This window comes from Carassius carassius, chromosome 36 (genome assembly GCF_963082965.1).
Source record: "Carassius carassius chromosome 36, fCarCar2.1, whole genome shotgun sequence".
Taxonomy (NCBI): domain Eukaryota; kingdom Metazoa; phylum Chordata; class Actinopteri; order Cypriniformes; family Cyprinidae; genus Carassius; species Carassius carassius.
This window is the reverse complement of record NC_081790.1, coordinates 17,369,226-17,393,330: the sequence shown is the minus strand read 5'-3', so window position 1 is coordinate 17,393,330 and position 24,105 is coordinate 17,369,226. Positions and strand designations below refer to the sequence as shown.

General features: G+C 43.4%; 1 protein-coding gene across 2 annotated transcripts in view; it reads right to left on the bottom strand.

Moving 5' to 3' along the window:
• The window catches only part of LOC132117332 (T-cell immunoglobulin and mucin domain-containing protein 4-like), a 35,757-nt gene extending 12,992 nt beyond the window's left edge, over positions 1-22,765 (bottom strand). The window contains exons 1-2 of one of the 2 annotated variants that reach the window (XM_059526567.1): positions 22,616-22,765; positions 22,005-22,346 (exon numbers count right to left, since the gene is read on the bottom strand). In XM_059526567.1, coding sequence (XP_059382550.1) covers positions 22,005-22,346; positions 22,616-22,670 — 397 coding nt within the window. In that variant the 5' untranslated portion in view covers positions 22,671-22,765. The remainder of the gene's footprint in view (positions 1-22,004; positions 22,347-22,615) is intronic. The other variant, XM_059526565.1, reaches the window with a different exon arrangement.
• Positions 22,766-24,105: the final 1,340 nt, after the last annotated feature.

The following is a 24,105-nucleotide window of genomic DNA, read 5'->3' as shown; positions in this document are numbered from 1 at the left end:
ACGTCGTCGGGGTCCTCGGCCCTCAGGAGCGGGCCGTGGGGAGGGGGGTACTGTAACAGACATGCCAGGTTCCATCACCAACCACAGCGCACTCCCTCACCTGAGTACTAATCACTCCCACCTGCTCCTCATCCACCGGCAATCATCACTTCCCATAAATACCACAGTTAGCGTCCGGTCTCGTTTGCAACAAGGCCTAACCTGCTTACTCTAAGGACTAAACTATCTCTCTGCTTACCTCTCTCCAGCGATCTCCAAGTCTCCACCGTGTGCGTGTGTGTGTCCACTACCTCCAGCGTCTTGTGTTCTCCACCAACGCATGCGATCATCACCACCACCTCTAGCACCATTACCTCACAGTGCACTACCTGCTCCTCTGCTTGTGCCTCTATAAACCGTGTTCTCTTGTTATTACAGCCTCCTGTCCTAGTTTACCATAACAGTCCCCTGCACTCCCTGATATTTTATGATATCATAATCTATTAAAACATTTATTTCGTATTATTATACACAATCCCTTACGAAAATTAGCCATGGTATTACTATAGTAAACAAATAGGCTTTTTTTGTGTTTTTATTACCAATTATAGCCTATAACCACAGTTTTACAACAAATACCATGGTTAAACTACGGTTAGTGTAGCAAATGTTTTTACCATGGTTTAACTAGTAACCAATAACCATGTTTTTTTATTTTATTTTACATACAAATTTTCATGTTACATATTTATTTTATGGCATGTATTTGAGAAAATTATTAGGCAGCCACAGCACACACCACATAGAATAACGCTGCACATTTCAAGGCACTGTGGACCTGTTTTGTCAATGTCACAAATATTTTTAATAGATCAATAATAAAGTATGACAGGCTTTTACTCATAATAATAAAAATAATAATAATAATAATAATAATAATAATAATAATGCATTTTATTTATAATGCGCTTTTCTCACACCCAAAGCGCTACAACAATGTAAAATAAATATTAAAATACATAATTCAATGATACAATATAAAACAGCTAAATAAATCAAATCAAAACCCTAATCAACAGCTTAATCATGATAAGCCAGTTTAAAGAGTTGTTTTCAACAGTTTTTTAAAAGTACTTAGTGTAGGAGCACTTCGAACATTCAAAGGAAGCCTATTCCATAACCTTGGAGCAGCACAAGAGAAGGCTCTCTGTCCCATAGTTTTTAATCTGGAGTGGGGCTGATAAAGAAGAAGAGAATCAGCTGAGCGAAGAGGACGAGAAAGCATGTAAGGAGTAACTAAATCACAAACATAAGAAGGAGCCAATTCATGCACAGCTTTATGTTAAAACAAGTGTTTTAAACTCAATACGTGATTGAACTGGAAGCCAGTGCAAGTTACAGAGGACACCACTGATCAGCTGCCGTGAGGCTGTGTGAGTGAGAACACATACTGCTGAGTTGAAGCCGTTTGATAGATTTTGTTGATAGACCAATGTAAAGAGAATTGCAGTAATTAATTCTTGAAGTGATAAAAGCATGGATGAGCCTTTCAGTATCAGGTGTAGAAAGGAAAGGCCTAACATCAAATATCACACCGAGGTTACGAGCTTGTATAGACGGCAGTACAGAGCTGTTATCCAGTGTGAAATTAAAACTGCTACTTTTTTGGATGGCTGCTGGTGTGCCAATAAGAATAACCTCTGTGTTTGAGGTATTTAATTTTAGAAAGTTGTGAAGCATCCATACTTTTAAGTCCTGCAAACATTCAGAAAGGATTGTAGAACAAACTGTAACATCAAACTTTGAACTAATGTATATTTGGGTATCCTCAGCATAAAAATTATATCCAAGACCGTGTTTTCTAATGATTTCCCCCAGAATAGTATGGGCCCCAAAACAGAACCCTGAGGGACTCCATATTGGACCTGACTAATGTCTGATTTGTTATTTCCCAGAACAACAAACTGGAATCTATTTGTAAGGTAGGGTCTGAACCATTCAAACACAGTGCCAGAGATACCGAGCCAACTCTTTAGTCTATCAAGAAATATGGAGTGACATACTGTGTCAAATACTGCACTCAAGGTCAAACAAAACCAAAATGCTGACTCTAGAGGCACTAGAGGCCCCCTTTTGGCTGAAACATGAGCCAAATTCCTCAGTAAGGCAACAGGAAGTCATAAAACATTCTGTGCCACAAGTCCCAAGGAAGATGACCAACCCTTTCACTGAACAGCTTTCAACATTAACACCACTAGAACAATTATTGACAATTTCAATTCAGAGAAGAGATTGTCAAATTTGTTGTTCGTATTTGATAGGCAACGCTGGACATCACGTGTAAACCCATTAGAGTACTACACAAGTTCCTAAGGGGGGGGGGGGGCTTTGAACCTGTGGTCTCCACAGAAATCTTTGTCAAGAGAATGGCAAAGAAACTGTCTTTTCTACTTATATATGGACCAAAATGAACTCAAAAGGACTTATAAATGAATATCAGTCCATCGCTTCACTCCATATTCATTTATGTGTAACCCACACATTTGACTATTATGTTATAATCACTTATTGTGTATGTCTTTTAATAACTATGGGATAGCTTAAGGATACATATTCATGTCTAGTATCTATGTAATCGAATCTGCTTGCTTGAAATAGTCCTGACAATCAGTTATTTGTCAAATGTATCATATTCTTGTTATAGGAATCATGTCTAAAATTAAACCCTGCAAGAGCGGGAAAATTCGGACAACATGCTTGGTAAGATAACATATGATTTATGATACCCCGAGCCAAGACAATATCTGATTGCTCATGACAACATTTGAGGTGTGGCCAACAGGCCAGTTTAAATACTTAGGACACCATAAAATCCAGCTTTTAGTTGTTAGCTTTGCTTCTGCTACCTGTCATGCCAGCTTTTAGTTTTTAGCTATGCGTTTAGCTTCTGCTATTAGTCATGCCTGCTTTTAGTTTGCTTTTAGCTTTGCTTCTTAGCTTTAGCTTTTAGCCATGCTGTTAGTCATCACTGTTCTTTGAGCGCGGTTCCAGCGTGCTTCGGCCTGCCTGCTGCTACTTAGCCGTGATGAGAAGAAACACCACCTAGTCTCGTCAAACTTTACTTCTTTTCTTTTCCGTTTGAGAGTTTCGTGTTCTGAGTTAAGTTTTGTAACGCCGCGTTGGACCTCGACTGCCCGTTCAACTTCAACAAGCCCACACAACTCTGCATCTTCAGCCAACGTCCAACCACGGGCTTCCCAAGATGTCACTTCAACGACTACTGAACTTCCAGCCAATCAGCGACATAGGGAAAAACCCCCTTTCAACGACAACTTAACACAGGAGACGCAAGTACTACCTCCAGACATTTGTACTGGTGTATCTAATATAATTCTAACCTCATTGAGGAACTCAATGCGAGGGCTAATTAAGTGATTGATGGTTGTTCATGTCTATGCAATTTAACGTATTGCTGTAAACTTGGAATTTCACATTTTCATTCTCTTAAACTCATCCTTCCCTAACTTTCGATCTTTCTGCAACTTGTGTGAATGTATGAGTGCGTGCGTTTATGTGTTAGATTAGTTTATATGTCTTAGATTTATCTAATAAAGCCTTATTCATATTGAAAAGAGAAGTATCTTGTGTTTTGTGCTTACAAGTTAATGTCTTAAACTGCCGATCTTGTTACTGTGCTAATTGATAATGTTTTCACTATACTTTGGATATTAATATCCAGCGCAGATTTGATGTTAAACGGCTCGTTCAGTGAATCGCAGGGCGTCTCAGTGATCAGCCGTGAAACAGTGATTCTGTTCAAATTCCCTTTAAAATCTTAAATGATTCCCTTTGAGCTAAATTGACCTGTTTCCCTTACAGAACCAAAGCAGTCTCAGTACTGTGCCCCGACTTATACCCAGATTAGAAAGGCTCTAAAAGGTTGTTTAATGCCAAATGAGAATGCAATTGTTGCATAACAACACATTCCAGGACTTTAGCCAAAAAAGGAAGATTTGAAATGGGCCTGTAATTTTTTAGATCAGAGTAGAGGTCTTCACAGTGCACCCGTCGACCCGTACGGGTTTGGGTCTATATTTTAAATGATCAGCCGGGTCCGGGTCGGGTCTGAATCTATTACTTTGGGTCCCGGGTCTGTTTAACATTGTGTGTAATACCCGTGCAATCGGAGTCTTCGGACCCGGAGCACACCTGACCGTGATCAGACACTGCTTGTGTTTTTTGTAACTTGTAACTTGTAAAATTAGGAAAAGAAAAGAGTGAGCCTAAAAAAAAGGAAAAAAAGCGATCTCTCTCTGCCGTAAGAAGACTCAGAGTTAATGCAAGTGCACGCACGGTAATAATGCTTGCACAATTGACACACTCATATTTAATATATTTCAAATCAGCAACAAGATCTCAGGTGAACTGTCACATGAATGTTTTCAATGACGCTCAAATTGTGTTAAAAAGCATATTTTAGGTTGATCCAGCTAGCACGCATGTTCAGTCTTGAACGCGTACCATGTTTCTATGGCAACACAATGACTTCGACCGCCAAACCGAGCTTTACATTTTCTCCCATTTTTGTAATAATATAAATGAACCGTTTTTAGTGGTCAGATTCAGACTCGAAACAGAGCAGAGAGCACAGCGATGATAGCAAATAAATAATGTCAGCGGCCATATTATAGTTCAAATATAATAGTTCAATAGTTCATATCATCCGTCACCGTGACATTAAGTGGACTTTTGAAGCTGAAATAATCCGTGGATTAAGCTTGGACTTGGAATAACAAGAGGAATAACATGGATAACTTTCTTGTCGGGGGATTGTAATGCATCACAGGCAGTCAGGTACAAGGAAGAGAGACTATGGCTCCTTAAATTAGGTAAGACAAAAAAAAATACAAAATTGGTTCGAAACAGGTTTATTGAGTTGTAATAGGGTTGGTTCGGTGTAGTACATTACGGGTCTATCTTGGGTTCGGGCACAAATTTTTGAACCCGTGAAGACCTCTAGATCAGAGGTATCACATCCAGGCTTTTTAGGGACTGGTGTTATAGCTGCAACCTTATGTTCACAAGGTACATTCCCAGTAATAAGAGAAGTGTTAACAATAGTTAATTTGAAGGGACTTATTGGGTTCAAAATCCAAAAATCACAATTATGTCATTAATGACTCACCCTCATGTCGTTCCAAGCCCGTAAGACCTCCGTTCATCTTCGGAACACAGTTTAAGATATTTTAGATTTAGTCTGAGAGCTTTCTGTCCCTCCATTGAAAATGTATGTACAGTATACTGTCTTTGTCCAGAAAGGTAATATAAACATCATCAAAGTAGTCCATGTGACATCAGAGGGTCAATTAGAATTTGTTGAAGCATCGAAAATACATTTTGTACCAAAAATAACAAAAACTACGACTTTATTCAGCATTGTCTTCTCTTCCAGGTCTGTTGTGAGCGCGTTCACAACACTGCAGTGTAGTGATGTACGGTTCATGAATGAATCATTCGATTTAACCGGTTCTTCTTGAACCAGTTCACCAAATTGAACTGAATAATTTTTTAACTGAAAAGGTTCGTGTCTCCAATAAGCATTTATCCACAAATTACTTAAGCTGTTAACTTTTTTAATGTGGATGACACTCCCTCTGAGTTAAAACAAACCAATATCCCAGAGTGATTCATTTATTCAAACAGTACACTGACTGAACTGCTGTGAAGAGAGAACTGAAGATGAACACAGAGCCGAGCCAGATAACGATTTATTGGCGTGAAGTTACGTGCACAATGACAAACAGTGCAAATGTAATGTAATGTAATAAGTTTCGCCCTTTCGAACCTCAGTTTTCAGAGTTTCAAAACTTTTTTTCACCTATTCGCACACCAGTTTTCAGATCACTATTTACAAGGTTTCAAATCTGGCAATCAAACTATACACTGGGAGAACAGTGACAAATTCGAAACTCTCAAAAAAGTATTGCACAACAGCATTAAAAAGAGTGTTGCACTTCTGAAGAAGGAAAACTCAAAAACAAAATTATGTTTGAAGAGATTAATTTTTTTTTACCACTTTGCAAGCCTGCAAAGCTCTGTTTTCAGAGTTTCAAAAAAAAAAATTCACACATTCGCACACCAGTTTTCAGATCAACATTTACAAGGTTTCAAACCTGGAAAACAATCTAATACAGTGGGAGAACACTGACAAATTTGAAAACTGCGCAACATCATAAAATGTTTTTTACAGTTCTGAAAAAGGAAATCTCAAAAACAACATAATGTTTGCAGAGATATTTTAATTTTTTTACATTTTGCAAGCTTGCAAATCTTATTTCCCTTTCATAGGTCACTTCGATGCTGCGGTGACGTCACCACGTATGGGAACACCTTCGGTGTGACGAATGTCTGAAGCCCTATACCATCCCGCCAATCCTATTGGCCAAATAGCGCGTGGCACCGCCCAGCATGCGTAGGCATATATATATATTATATATACCTGGTGCCGCGCGCCATTTACCTCAGATTTCATTCCTTCAGTACGAAGCGAATCTTCTGTGCCCTATTGTCTCGCGTTCTCAGCGATCATCTACGAGCAGTATACTCCTCTCCGCGGACGCGATGAGCTTCAAAAAGTGCAAGGACCCGTGTACCAGGTACATCGCTCAGGGGACACTCATGACAGGTGCGTAGTTTGCCTAGGCTTACACCATGCACAGGAGGCGCTTAGCGGCCTTTCTTCATGCCCCCATTGCGATGGCCTGCGACTCAGGGTGCTTCGCTCTAGGGTAGATGTGTTCTCCGATGTTGCCGTGTCTAACCCCCGCCACACCACTTCTGCGACTGCCGAGGCACCGCACGAGGTGATAGCTTGGGGTGACACGTGTGACATGGAGTTCGAGGACAGTTCAGCGATGGAAAATTACTCTCCACATCGCTCGCTCTCCCCTACCCTAATACACAGGAAAACTTTTGAACCTGTCGTCTTTTCCTGTAAGGATTTACGGCCCACACCGGGGGCATGTAGTGCCATCTCCTTCGGTTGTGACCGCCATGATGACGACGTTCTTTCCACTGCGGCCTCGGGGTCCGAGGACTTCGCAGCCGACACGAGCCCTCTCCCTCCTAGTGGACAGGAGAGGCATGTTTCCCCCTCCTACAGTGAGCTGTTGGATGTGGTTTCCCGTGCATTGGGTACATTGGGGCTGGAATGGGAGGTTGAGAAGGCCGAGGCCCAACCTTCTTCAAAGCTGGACGACCGTTTCCTAACTAGTCGGACACCTGCGCAGCCCGGGAGGCCTTTACCCTTTTTCCCGGACCTCCACCAGGAGGTTTCGAGGTCCTGGAAACAGCCGTTTGCGGCGCGCATCACGAACACTGCGACCGCGGATTTCGCCACCATTTCGGGCATGGCGAGTCATGGCTATACAGCGATACCGCCGGTGGAAGAGACTCTCGCCGAACATCTTGCGCCTAGTTCGGCCGCGGCGTGGAAGTCCCGCCCCATCCTCCCCTCGAAGGCGTGTCGAGTCACGTCTAGTTTAGTGGGAAAATCCTATATGGCCGCTGGCCAAGCGGCTGCTTCGCTTCATTCTATGGCGGTCCTTCAGGCCTACCAAGCGGAGCTGTTAAAAGGATTGGACAAGGGGGACGGCATTACACCTGAGGCGGTCAAGGAACTACGGCGAGCAACTGATTTGGCGCTTCGTGCTACCAAACATACTGCTCGAGCAGTGGGCCGTTCCATGGCTGGATTAATTACGGTTGAGCGCCACCTCTGGCTTAATCTCACCGATATAAAGGAAAAGGATAAATCTTTCCTCATGGATGCCCCTGTGTCTAAGGACGGTTTATTTGGAGAGGCTGTCACTTCAGTGGTGGAGAAGTTCAGAGCAGCGAAACAGCAATCAGCCGCTTTCCGCCAGCTGATTCCCCGCAGACCCAGAGAGGTTGAATGCCGTCAGGCGCCCGCGCGTTCTCGCTCAACCTCCTCTCACCGCCAGCGAGTGCCCTCTCGGGAAGAGCCTTCACCTATGGCGCCCCCTCGCAAGGACTGGGGCCCTAGGGTTGTTCCACCGGCTCAACAACGCCAACGAAAAAAAAAGAAGGATGAACAAGGTTGAACCTGAGTTCGACGGCCAATGCCTCTCGTTCTCGGGCACCTAACAGCAGCTCCTGATTTTTTCGCTGCCTGCCAGGGACTGTGCCCTCCGCTAGAGAGCGCTGTTGGACCGCTTTCGCGCATCCAACACTCTCATTGCAGTCCCCACGCTCAAACCCTGACTGTTTCGCCGCAAACAGCGCCTCGAACAGCATTGGAGCGAACTGTAACACCAATCGCTTCCTCAGACACTATGCACGATCCAGTTTTCAGAGCTCGAGGAGCGCTTCAAAGGGTCGTCATCGAACGGCCCGTCATGACGGCTCGCACAGCCGCCGCTGTTTCGCTAGCGGCAGAGCCCGATGCTCAATCTGTTGGCCTAATTCCTGCCGTGGACACGTTTCAGGATTACGTACAACGAGATGCAACGGCTGCTATGCATATACTTCCCCTGTGCACGAACACCGTGAGTCTTTCGTGCCCGGACATTTCTATGTGTGCAACAGCGTTGCAGGAAACAAACATTTTGAAACCGCTAATATTGTTTCGGGCCGCGTGGGAACGCTTGCCCGGCATTTCTCAATGGGTGTTACGCACAATTTGTCACGGATACACCATTCAGTTTCGGAAAGGCCCGCCCCCTTTCCGCGGAATTCTCTCCACGGTGATGAAACCGATGGACATGGCGGTGCTGAGACAGGAAATGTTAGCTCTACTGAGCAAAGGGGCTATAGAAGAAGTACACCCCTCTCAGATGGAGTCAGGGTTTTACAGCCGTTATTTTGTGGTACCAAAAAAGGACGGCGGATTACGACCCATTCTGGATTTACGCCGTCTAAATCTTGCACTCAGGTCGAGCAAATTCAAGATGTTGACGGTAAAATCTATTTTGTCTCAGATTCAACCAAACGACTGGTTTGTCACGATCGATCTGAAGGATGCTTATTTTCATATTCAGATCATCGAGAGACACCGGAAGTTCCTCAGATTCGCTTTGGAGGGCAAAGCGTATCAGTACCGCGTTCTTCCCTTTGGCTTAGCACTAGCTCCCCGTACATTCTCAAAATGCATGGACGCAGCTCTGGCCCCGTTGCGGCTCCGGGGCGTCCGTGTGTTAAACTATCTGGACGACTGGCTGGTGTTAGCGCAATCTCAGACTCAAGCACACTCTCATCGAGATATTGTGCTGAATCATTTACACAGCCTGGGTTTACGCACAAACTTCCAGAAAAGTGTGTTAATCCCCTCTCAACGGATTACTTTTCTGGGAATAGAATTGGACTCTCGCGCGATGACAGCAAAGCTTTCTGTCCCGAGCGCTCAGTCGATTACGTCATGCGTTCAGCACTTCAGGGCGGGTCACACAGTGACAGTGAGACTGTGCCTCAGACTGCTAGGTCTAATGGCGGCGGCGCTTCCCGTGATTCATCTGGGTTTGCTTTACATGCGCCCGTTTCAGTGGTGGACGAAACGACAGAATATTTCACCCCGTTGTTCTCCGCATCGAACGATCTCGGTGACGCGGAGGTGTGTGATGTCGTTAAAACAATGGACATCAGCCGAATTTCTCCTCACCGGGGTTCGGCTGGGAATTTGTGCTTCCCGAGAGACTGTCACGACAGATGCGTCTTTGACCTGGTGGGGAGCTGTTTGTCAGGGACACCCAGCCCACGGAGTGTGGACAGCGGCACAACGCAGCTGGCACATAAACAAATTGGAATTACTGGCGGTTTTTCTGGCTCTCCAGTATTTTTCGAGTCTACTGACCGGCCGTCATGTGCTTCTCAGAACGGACAACACTGCGGTCGTGGCTTATCTGAACCATCAGGGAGGATTACGTTCTCGCCCCCGTGCAGGCTGGCGAGGCGTATTTTTCTTTGGTCTCACGACAGATTTCTGTCGATCCGGGCTGTTCACATCCCCGGACGACTGAACTTCGGAGCGGATTTACTATCCAGACAGGCTCTGGAACAAGGGGAATGGAGATTACACCCCCAAACGGTGAATCACCTATGGCATATTTTCGGGGAAGCGAAAGTGGATTTATTCGCGTCGAGCACGACTACGCATTGCCCGCTATGGTTCTCCCTATGCCCTCCATCACCCCTGGGTCTGGATGCGCTAGCTCACAGCTGGCCCAGGACCAGTTTTTATGCGTTTCCTCCGATTCGGCTGGTCCCAGCGGTATTATGCAGAATACGGTGGGACAGAGTGGGACAGCTGCTGCTGGTGGCTCCGCGATGGCACACACAGCCGTGGTTTGCGGATCTCATCAATCTGTTAGCGGGCTCTCCGGTGGAGATTCCCCTCAGACGGGATTTATTATCGCAAGCACAGGGACGGATCTGGCATCCGAGGCCAGATCTGTGGAACCTGTGGGCGTGGCCTCTGAGCGGAGTGAGTTGATATGTCCCGGTCTTTCTGCTGAAACTACCGAGACTATACTGAACTCTAGAGCAGTTTCTACGAGACGCTTATATGCTTTCAAGTGGAAACTGTTTATGACATGGTGTGAAACTCATGATGTGGATCCAGTTTACTGCCCTGTGGCTTCAGTACGGGAGTTTCTTCAAGACCGTTTTTCGGAGGGATTGACACCAGCCACCCTGAAGGTTTATGTGGCAGCTATCTCAGCTCACCATGAGCATATAGGTGGTGTTTCAGTGGTTCGTCATCCACTGGTTTCTCGCTTTATACAGGGTGCGCGACGGTTGAGACCTTTCCGCCCTGTGCGAGTTCCTTCATGGGATTTATCCATTGTGTTACTGGGTTTGTCAGGGCATCCGTTTGAGCCCCTGGAAACTGTATCGGATAAGCTCCTGACTCTGAAGACTTCTTCTCATGGCTTTATCCTCCCTCAAGAGAGTTGGGGATTTACAGGCTCTCTCTGTCTCACCCTCGTGCATGGAGTTTGCACCAGGCTCTGTGAAAGTGTTGTTGCGACCTAGGCCTAATTATGTTCCTAAGGTCGCGTCTAATCCTTTTCATTTCCAGCAGGTGGTCCTGGAGGCTTTTTCTCCTGCTGCGACAGAGTCTGGAGATCTAAGTCTTTGCCCTGTAAGGGCGTTGAAGACTTATGTGGATCGCACTGCCCCATGGCGTGAGTCTGACCAGCTGTTTGTCTGTTTTGGACATAAGAATAAGGGCCATGCAGTTACGAAACAGCGCATGTCCCATTGGCTGGTGGAGGCTATTTCCTTGGCCTATGAGGCGCGCGGGCTCGCTTCGCCCTTAGGAGTAAAAGGTCATTCCACAAGAGCAGTGGCTTCTTCTCAAGCCTTTCTCAGTGGATCTTCTTTGAATGATATCTGTGCTGCGGCAGGCTGGTCCTCACCGAGCACTTTTATCAGGTCTTACAGTCTGGATGTGAGGATGGCTCCTGGCTCCCGGGTTCTCTCCGCTTGAGCAGATGCTTCCTTGGATCCAAGCTATCAGGTACGTCAGGCGTGATGGTATAGCGTTCCCATACGAGGTGACGTCACCGCAGCATCGAAGTGACCTATGAAAGGGAACATCTCGGTTACGTATGTAACCTTGGTTCCCTGAATAGGGAACGAGATGCTGCGTTTCTGGCCGTGCCGTACCTTGATAGCTTTCTTCTCTTCTTCGTCATGAAATCTGAGGTAAATGGCGCGCGGCACCAGGTATATATATGCCTACGCATGCTGGGCGGTGCCACGCGCTATTTGGCCAATAGGATTGGCGGGATGGTATAGGGCTTCAGACATTCGTCACACCGAAGGTGTTCCCATACGTGGTGACGTCACCGCAGCATCTCGTTCCCTATTCAGGGAACCAAGGTTACATACGTAACCGAGATGTTTTCGAACTTGCAAAACTTTTTTTTTGTAAGATTTTGAGTTTTTGAACACTTAGTTTCAACTTTTCAGAACTTTATTTTCCGTTTCAAGTCATGACAGGATTTAAATCCCATAGTTTTCTCCTTTATAAAAATGAAGCCACCAAATTTCCAGTCATCTGGTCTCTTTAGACACATGTTTGTTGCCGATAACTGAAAGTTTGCTTAATAAACCGTGGTCATTTGCTGATGTACTGCCTCTTTTTTGGATCTTGTCTCTTAATCTCTGCAGTGCAGTGGAGTTGGTGGTTTCACATGCTTGCGAGTCTTTGACGGCAAAATGCTCTAACTGCAAGACGATCCACATATCTAACAATATATTTTCCAAGTTTGTCTTCGGTTTAGTTGCAATAAAACTTATGTTGATGTAAAAGGAAATGTCAGCTATGAATACATTGGCAACGAAAGCATGCATATAAATTATAGCCTTACTGTAACAATTTACCTTATCCTTTTTTATTTTCTCAATTGAATCTTGAGAAATATCTCGTGACCTCAAAAAAATCAACAAAATCTTCTATGTTGAGATCTTTTGAAAAATTCCGTACTAAACACTCTCACCCTCATATTAAAAATGATGCTAAATCAAAATAAAACGGAAATTGTGATGACTAGTGAAAGCCATAGGTTTCTCGTGCTCATGCAAAAGTGTCTCTAGTGAGCACGCAAAATGTTTATCGTGCGAATGCAAAAGTCTGTGTTTTTATTTTTTTTGCAAAGGTCCCTTTAGGGGCTCCGTAATGATCCAATTCGCGAGCAGATAATTATTTTTAGTCAATCTTTTAAAAGAATCCTTTCTTTTATTTAACGAAACCAGTGTGGAAACCACAAACTGGACAGATCTGAGGTGCAGGGCTCATAAAATCGCTAGCCCTACGTCCTGCGACTATTGTGTTTTCCACTCGGGCTCCAAAATATATTACCGCTCTGACCGACGGACTATCGTGAACAGTGATGTAAAATTCCTAACTTGATTCGCATTGTTCACTCGCTTGAAGGGGTGAAACGGATCATAGTTGATCGTTTGCACTTGTTTCTAAATCTTGCCGATTCAAATATTTTAAACCATTCGCGCGCATTCGGAGGTTGCGCACACTCATTCAAAGCACGCGCTGAGAGCAGCGTTTCAGACAATGCACTTACACAAAACTGATTCCTCTTTCGCGTATCCTTGCTTCTGAATGAACACATTCACACAAAACCATCTCTAAATAACTGTCTCTGCAAGTATTCTCGTAAACACAGTCGGTTATGTCTTGAATGTATACAGTGGATAAAGAAATCTCCTGTGCATTATTATATTGGATCCGTGCACTTGGTCTTAAAGGGGCAGCAATCTTTAAATACCTGTGGTTCCATTAGTGGTACCTGCTGTCAGAGAGACACATTTGTGTCTCATTCACAAAGCTGAAATTAGACCATTCTGTTTTCACTTCAAATTTAATTATACAATCCAAATAACATGTATTTAGTAGCTTTTTTTGGGATAATAATTCAAATAGTTTCCTACGATTTAAAATAGAGCACAGACATTTTTTTAAATAAAGATGGTCCGTGTACTTTTGCGTCCATTCGTTTTTCCTTTTTTAACTCGTAATGGAAAAACGAATAACATGCTTTCTTCTTTATTCGTTTTTAGACTGGTGAAAAAAAATATTCACATACAAACTTATTTCCCATAGCATATAAGCTAAAATGCTTATTTAATTGAAAATCAAATAATTTAAACAACTTTTTTCCGTTCTACAAAAATATGAAATTTGATTTCTGCATTTTATTTGCGTTGACCCGCAACATTTAGATAATATGGAGCCCGCGAAGTGAAAAGCAAAAACAAATTAAAAAAAACAATCCGTGGACGGTTTTACATCCGTCCACTCAGTTTATAAACCGTAGGCTAGGCCTACTCACGAATTCTTAAACTGTTCCCACGATCGGTTTAACAAATCGTGCCCACACGGACCTAGCCACGATATTCTAATCCGCGCTCTCAGATTTGTAAACCGTGCCTTCAGTTTTAGCAATTTGTAGCCCACCCACAATTTCATAAACCGTGCCCACGCTTTCGCAATCCAGTCCCACGAGTTTGTAAACTGTAGTGTAGGCTATTCACGGATTTGTGGCCCCTCCCCCAGTATGTGCCGTCTGATTCAACCAGACCACCTGTTTAGAAGCGTGATGCATTGCATTTTGTTTAAACTTACTTTTTTTTAAAATGGATAATTTCTTGAATTTTCTAAAGAAACAACATTTAGCCCAGGCTACTTTTATCTTTAAAGTCATTTTTTTTCAGAGGAAAAAGCTCAGTATAATAGAATAAGCAAATATTTCAATTATGGGTTAAAAAAGGAAAAACGAATGGACACAAAAACACACGGACCTTGTAGAACGGAAAAAAAAGTTGTTTAAATTATTTGCTTTTCAATTAAATAAACATGGGAAATAAGTTTGTATGTGAATATTTTTTTTCACCAGTCTAAAAACGAATAAAGAAGAAAGCATGTTATTCGTTTTTCCATTACGAGTTAAAAAAGGAAAAATGAATGGACGCAAAAGTACACGGACCATAGATATTCTTTTAGTTGTATGTTTTTTTTATTTGATTTAGGATTTTTTCAAAATTTCAAAATTGTTGAATTTCAAGTTCGTTTTATTATTTAACATTTCAATTTCACAAAGAAATATGCAGCATTTTGACTTTTGTCTAGTAATAAAAGGAGACATTTTTATTTATAATTTGTCTTGAATCTCATTTTGTAAAAAATAAATAAATATATAAATAAATTGTAAGAAAATTGTATGGTGTAATCTCTATTGTGAATTTTATCGCATCATAAGTCTATTGACTTGTTAAATCCAGCTTGTTAAATTAATTTTGGGCTACCAAAACCTGAAGAAGGCTTGCCCGTAGGTCTACCAGGGATTTAGATATTTTGTGAGCCCTGAGGTGTGTTTCGTGCATCGTTAATAACAACATTGCTTGTGACTGTGGGAAACGAGCCCTGTCAATTTTGACACAGCGATTCTTTTGTGACTCTTTTTCACTTAAAGTTTGGTCCAAGTTCTATAATCTGTTGTAGAACTTGGACAACTGTGCCAGTTGTTTTGGCTACTTTTATCATGTGTTTGGTGTGTCTGGATTAGTTTTGAAGCTTGGAATGCAGCATGAAACAGCACGGAATCCCATTCATTATATTAAAATTGAATTTCTATTGATTGGAAGATTTAAATTACATAACATGGGAAGCTTCCTGTGTTGGTTGAGACGGCATTTCAGCGGTGGTCATTCCAGTGTCGAGTGGGTTGCGCACTTCAGGCTGCACTACCCCCTGTCTTGTTGCAAGCGGCCATCTCCCCTGTGCGCCTCAGCACTAAAAGAGCATTTCCTAAGAGCAAATTTCCTCTAATAGAGCTCCACGGGTGCGTCTTTATAAAGACAACGGATCGTCCTTATAAGGATGCCGTTTCACCCGTGTGTTTCGGGATGCGGTCGTTACCTGGCACCGGGTGACGAGTATCATTTCCGGCAGTAGCGCGGGAGGAGGAGGGCAAAGCGGTGAATCTGGAAATCTCGATGAGAGAGCAGTTTTCTTCCTCTCTGGGTCCCAGAAGGGCACAGAGAGTTGCGGACAGCCAAGCACTGGACCTCACTCATCTTCCTCCTTCGCCAGATGGCAGCAGCGGATGGTTCGAGAACGTCAACAAAGGCCCTACTAGCGCACCCTCTGCCAACCCGTGGAACCAGGTGAGCCCTGCACCCCATACTCGCACCACACTCCAGCCTGCTCACAAGCCGCCTGAGTTGGGTCCCTGTGTTCCACCTCGCTGCCCCACTGTGGGTACGGTTGGGGTTCCACTGGTCCCGCTTGTACGTTTTTTAAGCACCTGGTCAGCGCTACCCAGCCCGTTTCGCTGGCTTCTGTGGACCATCAGCCTCGGCTATGCGATTCAGTTCGCCCAGCATCCCCCCAAGTTCCACGGTATCCACTTCACTACAGTGAAAGCGTCCTATGCCCCTGTTTTGCAGGAAGAGATCGCAGTCCTACTGGCGAAGGATGCAATAGAGCTGGTCCCTCCAGCCTCCAAACTTATTCAGAGGCTCCTGGGGCATATGGCAGCTGTGGCGGCACTTACACCACTCGGCCTGTTACATATGAGACTGCTCCAGCACTGGCTTTATGGTCTGAGTCCCGAGGTGGGCATGGAAGCGCGGCACTCACCGGGTCCAAGTTACAACGGCCTGTCGCCCAAACCCTCACCCTGTGGTCAGATCTTGCGTTTCTCCAGGCAGGGATGCCCCTAGAGCAGATCTCCAGGCATGCTGTGGTTTACATGGATGCCTCCACCACCAGCTGGGGGGCCACGTACAACGGGCATGCAGTCTCAGGGGTTTGGACGGGCCCGCAGCTGCAGTGGCACATCAGTTAGAGTTGTTAGTAGTGCACCTTGCCTTGAACTGTCTCAAAGGTCTTCCACGAGGCAAGCATGTGCTGGTCCGAACGGACAACACAGCGACTGTTGCGTACATCAACCGATAAGGTGGTCTGCACTCCCGTCGCATGTCACAACTCGCCCGCCACCTCCTCCTTTGGAGTCTGAAGGTTCTAAGGTCACTTTGGCTGTTCACATTCCGGGCCTGCTCAACCGTACAGCCGACGAGCTGTCTCGAGCACTGCTCCCAGGAGAATGGCAACTCCATCCCCTGACGGTACAGCTGATTTGGAGACGATTCGGAGCTGCTCCGGAAGACCTGGTTGCTTCTTCAGAGACCTCTCACTGCCAGTTGTTCTGCCCGTTTCCCCCAGTGAGCCTTCTCACACAGACACTGTGCAAAGTCCGTGAGGACGAGGAGCAAGTCTTGCTAGTGGTGCCGTATTTGCCAACTCGGACCTGGTTCCCCAAACTAGTGCTCCTCTCGACAGCCCCTCCTTGGCCGTTTCCTCTGAGGAGGGATCTACTGACTCAGAGACGGGGCACCATTTGGCACCCGCGTCCAGACATTTGGAAACTCCATATCTGGTCCCTGGACGGGACGCGGAGGTTCTAGGGGACCTACCCCAAGAGGTAGTGAACACCATCACTTCGGCAAGAGCACCATCTACGAGACACCCTTACGCCTTCAAGTGGAACCTTTTCGTCGAGTGGTGTTCTTCTCGCAGAGAAGACCCCCGAAGATGCCCGATTGCGATCGTGCTTTCCTTTTTGCAGCAAGGGCTGGAGCGAAGGCTGTCTCCCTCCACCCTCAAAGTCCAGGTTGCCACTATTGCTGCGTACCACGACCCCATGAATGGGTCTTTGTGTAAGCATGATTCCATCGTCAGGTTTCTTAGAGGGGCTAGGAGGTTAAATCCTTCCCGGCCCCCCTCTTTACCTTCTTGGGACCTGACTCTAGTGCTTAAATCACTACAGCAGGGCCCATTCGAGCCTTTGCATTCAGTTGAGCTAAAGTTTCTTTCATTGAAAACTGGTCCTGGTAATCTCCCAGGTAATCCCGAGGCCCCGGCCTGGCTATGTGCCCAAGGTTCCCACTACACCCTTCAAAGACAAGGTGGTGAACCTGCAATTGCTGCCCCTGGAGGAGGCAGACCCAGCCCTGGCTTTGCTCCGTCCTGTCCGAGCACTGAGATGCTACGTAGACCGGACACAAAGCTTCAGGACCTCAGACCAGCTCTTTGTCTGTTACGGAGGCCGGCAGAAGGGGAGTGCCGTCTCTAAGCAGAGGATGGCCCACTGGATTGTGGATGCCATAGCCCTGGCTTATCAGGCTCAGGGTGTGCCCTGCCCGTTCAGGTTGCGAGCTCACTCAACTAGAAGTGTTGCATTCTCCTGGGCGCTGACTCGTGGTGCCTCACTGACAGATATTTGTAGAGCTGCGGGCTGGGCGACCCCAACACGTTCGCTAGGTTCTATAGCCGTCATGTAGAGCCGGTATCCTCCTTTGTTCTCACCTCAAACGGGTAGTGGCATTGAGAGGCCCCGGTTAGTGTCGGCTTGCTTAAACTGCTCCAGAGTGTCCGTACTGTAGACCCTGTTGAGATCCTCTATCACCCTAGGCAGCTGGACACGGCGGAACGTCCGGCACCAGGCCTTCATGATGAATCCGTGAGAACCATGGAAGGCCAGGTTCCGTACTGAGACCTAAGCGGTACTCGTATGTGTATAGTTCACGGTATAGCCTTAGAGCCCGTGTTTCCCTGGCAGACTTCTGCCTTCCCAAGAGGGTTTTAATCACCTCAAATTTCTCCATATACACCTAAACGGATGCTATATGTGTATTTGATCTTTGAAGGATGGGGCTTCCGCAGCGTCCCTGGTCCAAGCGGAACGGGTATGTTTTCCCAGTGTTATCCAATCTCACCCAGTGAGGTAGTGCTTTGACAATGAGTGGAACTACTTGTTCCGAGCCCGGGCCTACACCTAATAGGGGCGCAGGCAGCTTGCACAGGGCACTGGAAGGGGCAGCACCCATGGCGCTTTGGTAGATCCCATTTTTTTGACTGAACGGGAACGTCTCGGTTTCATATGGTAACCCTCGTTCCCTGAAGGAGGGAACGGAGACGCCACGTCCCGTTGCCATGGTTGTACCGCCGCTGAGCTGCCTGGTCTCCGGCTCGGCTCCTCAGCGAAAACCAGGTATGCATTGCACCTGCTGCCTTCTTATACTCACACTGTGATCAGCGGCAGCTGGATGCAATAATTGCATGCCAATGTGCATTGGCTCGTTTAGTTTACACTCAAAGTAGATTGGTCTATCGAAGCGATATCCCATTTTTTTCGTTGGTCACTGATGTGGCGTCTCCGTTCCCTCCTTCAGGGAACGAGGGTTACCATACATAACCGAGACATTTGTTGTTCATAGAAATTCTGTGGATAATTGATGTTCTTAAAAATAAAATGCAAATAAAACACAAATCTTATGGCCGGTATGACGTCGGAAAGCATATAAACAAGTATGTTCCTTTGTGTTACAAAACTTAAGTATTTCAAAGTATTCTAAAGTATTTAGATTAAGTTACTAAACTTGAGTAATCTAACGAAATACATTACTGATTACTTTTTAAAGCTTGTATTTTGTAATCTGTAGTTAAATACATTTTACAAGTAACCTTCCCAGCCCTGCTTATTCCTGACTTCTTCTGAGCTTTGTTTTAAGCCCGTTCACACCAAGCACAATAAGATAACGACAAAGATATAGTTCTAAAAATCATTCTCAATATTAAAGAATACCAGAGTCCACACTACAACTATAACGATTAAGGCACAGGGAAACTGTATTGTTGGAATCCTTTTCAGAATGATTTTTTCCAGCTGATGAATGATATAATCATTGACAGCCAATCCATCCTGCTATAACAAGCTCTAGAATTTAAAGCGGCAGACGCAGATTCGCTGGTGTGGATGCTAATATCATTATTTTTATAGTTATCTTTATACTTATCGTGCTTGGCGTAAACGGGGCTTTACCCATAGCCAGCAACATTTATTTTTTGAGTGGTTCCTGTCCAGATTTTCTTTTTCTCAGCCATTATAATGCTGTTTTTCATCTTTGAAAATAGCTGGATTTTATTATTTTCCACCTCCTCCAAAATAACTGCAATTCCATGCTTTGAACATTCTGGTTTTCATGTAATTTCCATGAACACATGGCTGAATGGCAAGGGGACTTAAATAGGAACAATTATTGAGCAAAAAAAGCAACAGGTGTCCACAACAGTACATGAAAGTTTTTTTAAAACCCATCTTTTTTCAATTGTGGTTAAGTAGCCTATCAATATTAAATAAGAAATAATATTTAAATGAAAATGTGAAATTTTAGACACTGGGATAAGAAAAGAGCACATTTTTAACTCTGTGTGTGTATGTACGTATATAATTTTTTGCAGAACAAATTAATGTTGCATTATTACCCAACTCCTACATAACGTCATTTCAAAAGCATAATTTGAGTCAAAGAAAAGAGAAAATAAAACCAAATTACTGTAGGTGGCGGTCAATGCTCATGGCACTAGTCGGCTATTAGATCGAAGAAGAAGAAGAAGAACTTCGTAACAACAGATCAAACCAACATGGTTTAAATGATGGATCTGTGTTTCGGGAAACAGTCGTGACTAGCTAGTTCTTTTCCATAATGATGCATCGTACTATGGTGGTTACGTACGTAGTTGTACGGAAAACGCGCCCCAGTGCCGTTAATCATTTAAAATATTCTAAAAGTTTCAAATTTAGGTTTCATTTGATGGAATTGTGTCGTTTTTTTTAAACAAACAGAATGAGAACATGGATCCATCATGCCTTGTTATCCTTGTGCAGGCTGGTGGTGGTGGTTTAATGGTGTGGGGGATGTTTTCTTGGCACACTTTAGGCCCCTTAGTGCCAATTGGGCATCATTTAAATGCCACAGCCTACCTGAGCATTGTTTCTGACCATGTCCATCCCTTTATGACCACCATGCACCCATCCTCTGATGGCTACTTCCAGCAGGATAATGCACCATGTCACAAAGCTCGAATCATTTCAAATTGGTTTCTTGAACATGACAATGAGTTCACTGTACTTAAATGGCCCCCACAGTCACCAGATCTCAACCCAATAGAGCATCTTTGGGATGTGGTGGAACGGGAGCTTCGTGCCCTGGATGTGCATCCCAAAAATCTCCATCAACTGCAAGATGCTATCCTATCAATATGGACCAACATTTCTAAAGTATGCTTTCACCACCTTGTTGAATCAATGCCTTGTAGAATTGAGGCAGTTCTGAAGGCGAAAGGGGGTCAAACACAGTATTAGTATGGTGTTCCTAATAATCCTTTAGGTGAGTGTATATGTAACCCACACATTTGACTATCATGTTTCTAATCGCTTATTGTGTATGTCTTTTCAATAACTATTGAATAGCTTAAGGATTCATATTCATGTTTATTATGTGTGTGTTTGAATCTTTTTGCTTGAAACGTTTCTGACAATCAATTATTTGTCAAATGTATCATATTCTTGTTATAGGAATCATGTCCAAAATTATACCCTGCACGAGCAATATCTAATTGGTCAAGACAACATTTGAGGTGCTTCCGCATCGTTAGCCAACGCCCAACCATGGGCTTCCCAAGACGTCACTTCAACGACTACTGAACTTCCAGCCAATCAGCAACCTTGGGAAACATCCATGTAAAGTACCTCCAGACTGAGCTAAACTGGTGTATCTAATATAATTTAACCTCATTGATGAACTTTTTACAGTGTACCAGCAAGTTTGTTTATACACATTTTTCAAAATACCTTATTTTATGTTCAACAGAAGAAAGAAACTCTAAAGGTAAAGTCATGACATTTGCCAAGTATGGTAACCCATACTCAGAATTGGTGCTCTGCATTTAACCCATCCAAGTGCACACACACAGCAGTGAGAAGTGAACACACACCCGGAGCAGTGGGCAGCTATATATCCAGCACACAGGGAGCAACTGGGGATTCAGTGCCATGCTCAAGGGCACTTCCGCCATGGTGTCGAGGGTGGAAAAGAGTGCTGTTCATTCAGTACCAACAAATTCCAGCCAGCACTTAGACTAGAACCGGTGACTTTCAAGTAACTAGTCCAACTCTCTAACCATTAGGCCACAGCTGATTGGTGGAATAACTTGAGGGTGAGTAAATGACATCTTTAGATGACGACTGATAAATCATTTTTGCTTAAATGGGTCATATGATGCAATTTAATTTTTTTTCTTTCTCTTTGGACTGTTACAAGCTCTTGGTGCATGAAGAAGATCTGTAAAGTTGCAAAGACTAAATCCTCAAACCCAAAGAGATATTGTTTATCAAAGTTAAGCCCCCTTAAAATGCCTTGTTCAAACACACCCCCACGTCTACTTCACTTTGTGGAAATATTTGCATAATAGCGCCAAAATGTTCACACAAAGAATGAAGGCGTGTGTGTGTGTGTGTGTGTGAGATAGAGAGAGGGTCACACAGTTTAAGTCGGTTAAAATGTTTTTCTATTTTAATAAAACTCTGGATTTAGTCATTTCAATTGTTTTGGCACTGGAAAGCTATGCTTTAAACACTTACCGTCATTAACAATCAAGTGGACGTAATACATCTTATCATTAAACGGTCCAGGTACATGTATGCGGCATCCATATTTGCCAGAGTCTGTTTTTGTAATGTTTAAGATGGTCAGAGACACATCTCCATGTTGTATTTCTCCCGCCAGCTGGTATCTGAATGATATTTCCCTCACCACTTTATCTCCATCACTTCCGATAATTTCATTACCACAACCCATAATGGGAATGTCTCCTATTATCCAGCATATGTGACACTTTCCATGATATTTGCTGTCATATTTGCATGGCAAAATGACACGATCCCCCTCGAAACTCTGTACGGTGACATCGCTGCATTTTGAAACTGAGAGAAAGATAGAGAGTGTTTGTTGTTGTTGTTGTTGTTGTTGTTTTACCAACCTTGAATTTTATATTTAGATCATAAAATGTAATCTATACAAAACATTTATTAAGTTAACATGGCCGACACAATTCTAACCTTATTCGCAAAAAAAAAAAAGATTCTGGGTTTACTGCATAATTAAATACTACGTAAATAAAACATTTTATAAATTTCCTCACTGTAATAAATTACTGATTGTACCAACATTTCAGTATAAATTTGAAACTCACTTGTGAGATAACAGAGAACCCTGGATGCAATGAACCAGCTGTGAAGATAATTCATGATGAAAAGGTTTCTCTTTCTCTGCGAGTAATGCTCAAGACAACTTCATCTCTTAATGCTTTTCTTCATTCACCTTCTCAGCTTTTCTTAAATGTGCAGTCAGACTTCTTTTTTAGAGTTTCACTTCCATATGTGACCTACTGCTTTTTGTCAACTTTAAATAATGAAAGAGAGATTTGTGAAAACATATTTACTTTAAAACACACCACTAAACATCACAGGCGAGTTTTTGCTTTGATTTATTAAGATTAAAGTTTTTGTACAGTGTTAAAACTTTTAGGTAGACATTTTTTATGCAACTTCATTAAACAGTAGAGGCCGCTATTGTGTGATAAATGAAAATGCGTTTCTAGTCAAAAACTCAAAACTATAATCCCACGTGGGGTTTGGACATTTCGTAATTGCTTTCTGAGAAAGAAAAGCATGACGTTAGATCAGAGTTTGGAAGCTTTTTACAAGAAGACTTTGCAGATGACTATACAAGTAGCAAACATTTTACAAGCTAGCCTATACAGTGAACAATAACAACAACGCAATAATGTAAATATGTTTCAAATTCATAACTCAGATTCAAATTCATAACTGATTAATTATTTCATGAATATTAGGCACTCAGAACAATCCAAAAACAAAAAAAAACCTGTTACTATTCATGTGGTTTTTTTTACAGTCATAGTGACCTCATAACTATCACACCATATCTCTTTGTGTGGTTGTTGGGACGGGAAGGCAGCTGTTGTGTTCTCTGGAGCGACGCAGTCCTGAAGGCAAAGCATTCAGATAGACACGTTAAAAACGGGCGGTGTGTCACCTTTTTCACTTCTACTCAGCCATTGAGGCACATTCTGAGAGCCAAATTAAAACTGTATGCAGCACGAGGATCTGCTGAAGTTTCCACACAGCCATATGGAATGAGCAAATGTTTCTTGTTCATGAATTAAATAAAAGTATTCAATATACTTTTCAAACTATATATTGTTGGGTACAGAGGTTTATTTGGGTGAATATGACATAAGAGAACATGATAAACTGACAAGCTCACATATTTCACCCGCTGTATATACAGGTGCTGGTCATAATTAGAATATCATCAAAAATGTGATTTCACTAATTCCATTCAAAAAGTGAAACTTGTATATTATATTCATTCATTACACACGGACTGATATATTTAAAATGTTTATTCTTTTAATTTTTATGATTATAACTGACAACTAAGTAAAATGCCAAATTCAGTATCTTAGAAAATTAGAATATTGTGAAATGGTTCAATATTGAAGACACCTGGTGCCACACTCTAATCAGCTAATGAACTCAAAACACCTGCAAAGGCCTTTAAATGGTCTTTCAGTCTAGTTCTGTAGGCTACACAATCATGGGGAAGACTGCTGACTTAACAGTTGTCCAAAAGATGACCTTTGACACCTTGCACAAG